Here is a 9,055-nt window from a genome sequence, read left to right as displayed (position 1 = left end):
AGCTGGTTTTTTCAAACCGTACCTGATTCACTAGTGATGCCATCGTGACCCCAAAAACATGGCATTTCTTGTTGTGGGTGTTGATATTGCGGCTCCCACGGAAACACCTCAAAGCGGCCAAAATCGCATTCGCCTCCGGGATTCCAAATCCCATAACGCAAAGAGCAAAATTTTTCCAAAGTTCAAGTCACATGACCATTTTATAAAAAGGCGATTGTAAAAAAACAAAGTTTCGACCTGTGATTTCTACCTTCGACAATAGTTTGTGGGTAAATCCCTGTCAGAAGATTTATGTGAACATCATTTGGATGACGTACAAGTACAATTTTGAAAAATGTGAGTCAAGTGGTTCACGAACTGCTCAATTCCCATAATACCAATCGGCGGATTTCGCAAACTGAATGACTTTGGAGTCTCAATAACTTTGGCTTATTGACGTCTCAAAATCACAAGCCACAGCTTATGATTTCAAATTGTCTTTTACTTTAATCCTACATTTATTTTCATGAAAATGTACCCGTATTTACTTTAAAAGAAAAGGTACATTTAATTCTCCTTAGGTGAGACTGATGACTCAGTTTTGGGGTCCCCTAGTGGCTCATTGGCTACGCTGCAAATGCAAAGTCTGTCTATAGCCAAAAACACCCACAGGTTCCATGATTATAGAATTAAATTGTTAAAAAAAAAAAAACACTTTGACAGTGACAATTGTAAAGTGGCGTAAAATGTAAAAAATCATTCACAAAGTGTGATATATTTTTTAATCACTTTTTATTTCTGGTTTTTATGCCAATATTGCAAGTTTTTTCTTGTTTTTTTCATCTTTTAAATCACATACAGTTTTGAGCATGATCTGGAGCTGCAATATGTACAAAAACAAACTAATGCATGTTTTTTTAAAAAAACAAAAAAAACAAACACAAAAACAAAAATACCAAAAAAAAAAAACAAAAACCGTCCTCTTTGTTTTTGACGTTATTGCTAAATGTTACAAACGGCACAGGTTTTTTTTCTACCATCAGCATCCTTTTGAGCACTGAGTATACTACCACAATGACACCTCTGCTTACCATTTACAAGAATAATACACAGATACAGTGAGAAGTGGATGGGGGGGGGGTGAAACAACAGAACAGAAGAGAAAAAGGTGTGATTGCAGCAAAGCTAGAGAAGACTCCAAATGTACGTATGAAGACGTTAGCGATGAAGAAGAGGGCGGAAAAACAAGAAAGTAGTGCAAACAGCCAAATAGTCTTAAGAAGTAAGGCTGAGTGCGACACAGGACTCCACACTACTTCTTCTTCTCTCTGTTTTTTTTGATTTTGTTTCTTTTTTCACAAGTTCGTTTAAAGCTGCCTCTCACTCTGCCCCGTTTCATTCAAACAGTGCATGAAAACTACATTATAAAAAAGACATTTGGCATATTAGAGGGTACATACATACATACATTGTTGTTCAGAGCTCGTTAAAAACACACAACAGCTGCTTTTTAGAGTGTAAAAAAAAAACCCAAAACAAATACCAACCATCCACACGTAAGTGTTAGAGAAGAGCATCTTAATGACAGACTGGTCATCTCTTGAAAGCTTGTAACATGTTCAGCTTTGACCCCTTTATGACAGTCCATCCACACACACACACACACAGAGAGAGAGAGACAGAAATATAGAGGAGTGCCCTGTATCCTCACTCATTAGAAAGCTAAAAAAAAACAAATAAAACAACTGTAAACCAGCTCGGATTGTCAAGGCGACACATTTTTTACATTTTTTTTTTTTTATTTGAAAAGCATGCATCACCCGGATGCAACGAAAGCAGCTGTGGTTGGAGATGAGCAAAACCTTAAAGGTACATTATGTAACATAACGCGTGGTTTACACTTACTAAGGCTTTATAGCAGACTGTCACATTTATGATAGAGTGACTCACTCTGATGTTGGAAGAAAAGAAAAACTAGACACAACAGTAACGCAAAGCTAGACATTAAAGAGTATCCACTACACCAGTGGTTCTCAACCTTTTCAGCCCACGACCCCCCAAAATAAAGGTGGCCAGAGACCAGGGACCCCCACTGTACCCTCCATTAAGTCAGCAAAAATGATGGTCCATTGTTCTATGAATCTGTGATAACCACATGTATTTATTCATCTGAATAATATCAACTGTGGATATGGAGCCAAGAACAGACAGAAAAAGTGGTTAAAAAATGGTTCACAGTGTCAATATTGAAACAATTAGTTAAAACTCAAAAACAAAGGGCATGACAAATAATGAATGTGGTTAAATTGGCAGAAAAAAGCATGAAATATGGTGAAAAGAGGCTAAAAGTGACAATAATGGGTCAACATGACATTGGGTGGGAAAAGTGGTGGAAAGGGTTTATAAATAAGTGCTGAAAATGTCTTGAAATTAGAAAAAAATGTGCAGAAAAAGCATTGAAATTTAATGAGTAATATAGCAAAAATGCATTAAAAGGAGTAAAAATATGGCAAGAAAAAGTTATGAAAATAGGTTAAAATATGGCAAGTTTGGTGTAGTGGCAAAAAAAGGATAAAATTAAGCAAAAATGGCCGCAAATTGTTCTGAAAATGTATTTTTCTTGAAGGCATCTGATGACCCCCACCCAGTGTCTCACAACCTCAAATGGGGTCCTGACCTTAAGGTTGAGAACCCCTGCACTACACCATGATCGCACATCATGTCATTTTTAATTGCAAATTGTTTGCCAGAACTCCAATTTTCAGCAATTTCTGCCAAATGATGTCACAAATTATGTGAGATAATATCTGTAAGATAATTTTCTACACCTCAAATATTTTTAAGTGAATTATGGACATTTTCTTTAAACGCAAAACTCCAAAACTTTTACACCCCCCAAAAATCTGTATTTTTCTTCTTTGGGCCACTTGAGCTCAAACTAGGTTTTGTTTGGCCCCTGAAGTTGAATACGTTCCGACAACCCTGGACTAGATGCTACAGTAATGGTCAACGTAGCGACAGAATAAGCATTAGCATGTGTTGGAACTTGGAACAAGCTAGATGGAAACCCGCTAACAGCTGTAGGTCTTAGGACAGGCTGGAAAGTGCTGCGTCATCCTAATACAATTAGAGAACAAGCTAAATGCTACATATACAGTATGTTAGCATTATGAAGCTACTTGCTAACCTGGCATCTAAAAACACAGCAAAGTTTTTGGAGGATTTAGATTGTGATGGGAAGACTGGATGCTATAGAAGTGATGTACAAACCTAGCTAGCGAGCTAACGCATGAAGCCGCCGTGTGGTTGAAACTGGTATTACAGTATATCATTATTTGTTTTTCTTTTTGCTTTGTTTTTGTTTACATGATTTGATTATTTAATAAGACAAAATATTACATAATGTACCTTTAAGATGTGATGCAACACTTGAAAGGCCTAAGTATTACGGGGCTGCGCTAGATGCTAATAAAGAAGCAACGCAAACAAAGTGAATCTGAAGCGAGATGTAAAAAACACTCATCTTATAAAATAGATCTACAGTTAAGATTTTGTATTCTCCAAGTGAAGGCATCCAGGTTGTGGCAAGAGTTAGCGCCGACATTTGATGCTACACCTTTGACCCTTCCCCAAAACAAACAGGAAGTGGCCTCCGTAGAAAAGAAAAGAAAAGAGAGAACCGAGGCAGCACAGGCAATAATGCACTTTTTTTTCCTTTTTTTTTTTGTTATAATACAAGGGGATAGTTTGTACCAATAATTTAAAAAAAATATCAATATTACAATATAACACATTAAACATGACAGAGGGGATAACTTAAACAATCCTTATCTTTTCCTTTCTTTTTTTTACATTAACACGGGATACGAGGAGATCCTTTTTTGTTCCTGTTTCAAGGGGTTTTTTTTATCGTGTAACAAATACTTCAACATCAAACATTCAGGGTACAGCATTGTTCTTCTTCCCCAGATGTTTTTACAGTTGTAGTGTAGATATTCCAAGTATTGCCTTTTTCAATGTCTCTACGACACGGAATCAAACATTTGGATGGAAGACAGAACAAACCCGACGAGAGTCGACCGGTTGAGAAACCTAAGCGTTAAGAAATTTAAACGTTAAGATACCTAAATGTAAAGGAACCTAAATGTTCAAGAACCTAAAAGTTGAGGAACCTAAACGTTAAGGAACCTAAACGTTAAGGAACCTAAACGTTAAGAAACCTAAACGTTAAGAAACCTAAACGTTAAGAAACCTAAACGTAAAAGAACCTAAACGTTAAGGAACCTAAACGTTAAGGAACCTAAACGTTAAGGAACCTAAACGTTAAGAAACCTAAACGTTAAGAAACCTAAACGTAAAAGAACCTAAACGTTAAGGAACCTAAACGTTAAGGAACCTAAACGTTAAGGAACCTAAACGTAAAAGAACCTAAACGTTAAGGAACCTAATCATTAAGGAACCTAATCGTTAAGGAACCTAATTGTTAAGGAACCTAAACGTTAAGGAACCTAAACGTTAAAGGACCTAAACTTTGAGGAACCTAATCGCTAAGGAACCTACAATAATCGTTAAGAAACCTAAACATTAAGAAATCTAAACACTAAGAAACCTAATCGTTAAGGAACCTAATTGTTAAGGAACCTAAACATTAAGGAACCTAAACGTTAAGGGGGATTGCTGGCTGGTGAAGTCGTGCTCAGGCGGACAGAACGCGGGGGAAATGACCTGTACAATATTGCTGTAATGCTTCAGAAAACACACAATTTAAAAAGGCCCTTTTGTGCTCCCTACAGGAGACGCATGTCGCCACCAACATGTACGAGTGCAACTACTCTCACAATGTACACACACACACATACACACAAATGCGCCCCCACACAGGAGGAAGAAGAAGAAGGCTGAGAGGAGCGTACAGCGCTCATGAGACATTATTGTACCAAAGTGTGTTAATACAAAATGGGAATTATTTGTACAACAACAGAAAACAAGTGTCGAATCCAGAACTAGCTCACATTTTGCACAGCTCCAGTGATAAAGAAGGCGTTAGCTTGCGTTTTGTGCTATGCACAGGTTCCTCTAAGGTGAGTAAACAGCAGGTTTGAAGCATATTTATTCATGTTTGTCATTGAAGTTGTCAGTAAGGCCACATTGAGTGAAAGAGTCCATCTTTTTTTTCTTTCTTTCTTTTTGGGAAAAACCAGAGAAATGCCACCACACTTTACAGCACGCCAGTTTAAAGATGTTTGATACAGAGTCCTGCACAGACAATTATCCGTCTATTCAAATTTCCGAACTCTTTCCACATTCCGTCTATTGGAGTACGGAAAATAAATGTGTATCATGTAAATAAATTATGGAAATAATCCTTTGTTTTCATTATTCTGAACTTGTACACGATACGTCACCAAATTATTTTAATTCTTTACTTTTCCAGAACTGGAAATTTCTAAAACTCAAATTCTATACTTGTGTAGGAACCCTACGACAACGCTCACAAACAGATTTAGCGTCAGGCTTTGCGCCAACGTATAAGAAAGCGACGTTACGCTACGCAATTCCAATGCTTTAATGAGGACTTCTTTCTAAAGAGTCAAAAGTTATTTGCGATGACTATGAAACATCCGCGAAATATGAAACTGTCAGAAAGAAAAGATGCTTTTATTTTTTATTTTTCTTAGATCTAAAATGAGTACATATATTTATATAAACTTAGTAACTCCTTCAGAAGAATTACTTTAAATCTTTAACGAGTAACTAAACCTCAAGGTTGAGGCTGGAAGTTTAAAAAAACACATCGATTATGGGCGGGGCTTCTGGAGCACTTTAAGACACGCCCAGTTTATACTGTAAAATCTCCAAAGAACAATCTATGAGTCAACAAGTGCTAGTTTTTATAGAAAGGGCGGAGCGTAAGAAACCACCAAAACGTCATCGGCCTCCTACTCAACCAATAGCAAAATTCAACTGTAATAGCCTGGTTTTGACCCATAGAGGGCAGTCACTCTTACATTTTTAGAACAAACTACACCAAATTTGAAATACTTTGACAAAATATGTCAAGAGTTGGTCAAGAATCAATCAACAACACGACATCATACCCAAATAAATTAGTTTTCAGCTGAAAAAACTTCGTTTTGGGGTTAAGTCACTCTTTAGGTTTCTGAGAATTTTTCAATCCACGAACCTTTAAAAATGAGTATTCTCTGTATTTTATTATGAAAAACCTCCATTCATTGACTCTTTCCTAAAGGAGATAGACGTATCTCTCGACCAGGAAAACAACCACCATAACAATCTAAACGGTGTCAAATTACACCTTGTTGTTTAAGGGTTCCTAACGCAAATGGCAGCAAACCAGTTCAGGCTACTTTGTTTCGACAAGTTAACGTCATCAAATTATGACAGTTCAATCAATATCGGCGGTTGATGATGACGGAGCTTTAGTCAGATGTGCCTCGTGATAATGAGGCTGGGGTCAAATTACAACCTGAACGGCCTGTTTGAAAGAAATTTGCAAAATAGAACAAATTGCGCAATTGTTAAATTTTGACCAGTCTTCAACTTTCACTGCTTGTTTTTATTTTCAGTATTTGTGTTTTTATTGTTGCTGTCTTCATGTCTTCATATTTACATTTAATCAGTATTTAATCGCTACATATTAAAGCCTCTATTTCCTCTGTGCAGGACTCTGAATTGACAGATGATATAAAGATATGTTTCCAGTTGAACTGTGATGCAGTACTAAGGCTACAACAACATGCTTGTAAGCGTGGAAGTGCAGCTTTTTCTGTGTGTGTATCCTGGTCGTGTGTACCTTTGCAGAGACGCCGTAGCGCACATCGGAGTATTGCAGGCAAGGCAAAGGCGTTGCTTAAAGCTTTTCTTTTTAAAGACTTCATAAAAACCAATGATAAAAAATAGGCCCTCTGAGGTTAGTCCCCATCTATTTATATATATTTATATTTATATATATAAAATAAAAGAAATCAACAAAAATTATTTTATGTAAATAAAACGACCCCAAACTTCAGAAGGAGAAGGAAGAGTAGTATCAAAACAGAGAAAGCAGATGTTAAGGTCACGATAAGATACAGATTGGGTTTTTCTTTTTTTTTTGGACCTCAAAGTGGGGAAAACAAAGCCCGAGCTCCGAGGAAAAATAAAAACTATTTGGTAACAAAAGTGGACTATAGGTTTTAATACAAAACAAAAAGGTATGGAGAAAAATGTACCTTTACTAAAGCTTATACGAGATCCTTGGTCCATAAAAACTATTTTTACCATCACGTTTTAGAGTGCATCTCTCTGCGTCCCCATCTTCAAACGTGTTCCGCTCCCCTTTGGGTTCGACTCGACAGATGAAATGGATGATTAAAGGGTGGAGGAGGGATGGATGGAGGCAAATATTGGGGTTTTCCTTCCACGCTGGATGTAGAAAGGTGCTGGTGCTCCGAGTCTGCGGGAACGTCACTTGTCGTAAACACAGGCAGGTCCCTGAAGTAACCGCAGGAGGCGGGGCCAGTCCCCCCATCACACTCCTGCGTTTGCTCCTCCTCCTCCTCCTCCTCCTCCTCCTCCTCCGTCCTGCGCTCCTTTTGTGTTTCGTATCAATCCGCAGCGCGTCAGAGTGAATCACGTCTGAGTTTTTGTTTCCTATCGTCCTGTGTGCGTTATGAGACCACGGTGGCGGCGGAGGATGAAGACGTGACCCCGGGGTTGGAGGTGCTGTTGGGGCCGTACATGGCGGAGTTGGACTCCTGGCTGCTGCTGATGAGGCTCGAGCTCCCGGAGCGGAGGATGGCGCCGGCCGCGCTGCAGTGAGGCCGGGGCCCGGGCTCCGGCGTGTAGGTGAAGGTCAATGTGGTGGAGTAGATGATGCCGTCGTTCCTCACCAGCGTCACGGGCACCTGGACAGGCTGCCGTACCCAGCGCCAGCCCTCACGGAACGCGGAGATGTCGGGGACCACACACAGCATGCTCTCTGCACACCTGCAGCAATATCACAAGGAAATAATATGTTACGGTTTCATTTATTCAGACAACTGTTCCTCAGAAAATTCACTTTGATCTTTGAAGTTTCCTTTGAAGTTTCCTTGAAGTTTCCTTGAAGTTTCCTAGACTTCCACGTAACAATTCTGACACCATTTGTTTTTAATATTACAAATTTCTCACTAAAATCAGTTTTTTGATCATATTTGTTTTACTGTTTTACAAATGCAAGGTCATAAGGATTAGTGCACAAACAGACAAGCTGCGGCAGTGCAGATATTTTTACACTGCATTTTATTTGAACTACTTAATAAGTATAAGTATAGAATACAAGTGTTTGAGATTGTGTGTGGTGTTTTAATTTTTATAAAAGAATAATTATTTAAGATTATTGAGCTTTCTGCCTCTTCTTGCACTGTATGTCCATTTCTGTCATATGTATTTTTTTTCAATTGCAAAAATAGATCAATAAAAATAAAAATACAATTTAAAAATTGTAAGTAACATATTTTTTTATTTTATTATTACTAGACATTTCAGGTGACCCGATTTTATTACTAAGCGTCCCCAAAGTTGAAAACCACTGTGCTAAAAGAGTTGTATTAATTGTGTTATCAGTTTCTTAGTATTTAGATTAATTTTATGTAAAAACTAAAACCAATGAAGCATTTGTAACTTCTTCCTACTCAAGTTTGGATTTTCGCTTTTATGCTACAATTCAATTGGAATATGTCAGATTTGAGTAACTCCATTTGTTAAAAAACATTTCCCCCAATTTTAATGTAATATGAAGAATGTTGAATTGTCTGAAAGAAAATTCAGGGTTTTAGAAGAAAAAAAATCTGAGTTCTGTAGTGTGTCGTGTAAAGTCCCCCCCCACATTCACAACCTCCTACCTTCATTACTGTAATGGGACGTTTGTGTCCAAAAGTGAAAAAAAAGGAAAAGAAAGAAAAAAAAAGTACTAAAGTGCATCAGTGAGAGTTTATGACAGTTTTTAGTCCACATGTTGTTTATTTTATTTTATTAGATATGTTGGGAATAAAACAGAAAGGTTTCTGACACCTAAAGGGTCTGAAACTGTTAA

The 9,055-nt window shown here is 37.7% G+C and overlaps 1 protein-coding gene across 4 annotated transcripts in view; it reads right to left on the bottom strand.

The window, feature by feature from the left end:
* Positions 1-2,606: 2,606 nt before the first annotated feature.
* The window catches only part of rbpjb (recombination signal binding protein for immunoglobulin kappa J region b), a 72,749-nt gene continuing 66,300 nt past the window's right edge, over positions 2,607-9,055 (bottom strand). For 2 of the 4 annotated variants that reach the window (XM_028474880.1, XM_028474881.1), the window contains exon 10: positions 2,607-7,968. In XM_028474880.1, coding sequence (XP_028330681.1) covers positions 7,650-7,968 — 319 coding nt within the window. In that variant the 3' untranslated portion in view covers positions 2,607-7,649. The remainder of the gene's footprint in view (positions 7,969-9,055) is intronic. The other 2 variants (XR_003676133.1, XM_028474882.1) reach the window with 2 other exon arrangements.

The sequence above is a fragment of the Gouania willdenowi genome, chromosome 18, assembly GCF_900634775.1.
Source record: "Gouania willdenowi chromosome 18, fGouWil2.1, whole genome shotgun sequence".
NCBI classification, from domain to species: domain Eukaryota; kingdom Metazoa; phylum Chordata; class Actinopteri; order Blenniiformes; family Gobiesocidae; genus Gouania; species Gouania willdenowi.
The sequence above is the reverse complement of the archived record's forward strand: the minus strand, read 5'-3'. Positions and strand labels throughout refer to the sequence as shown.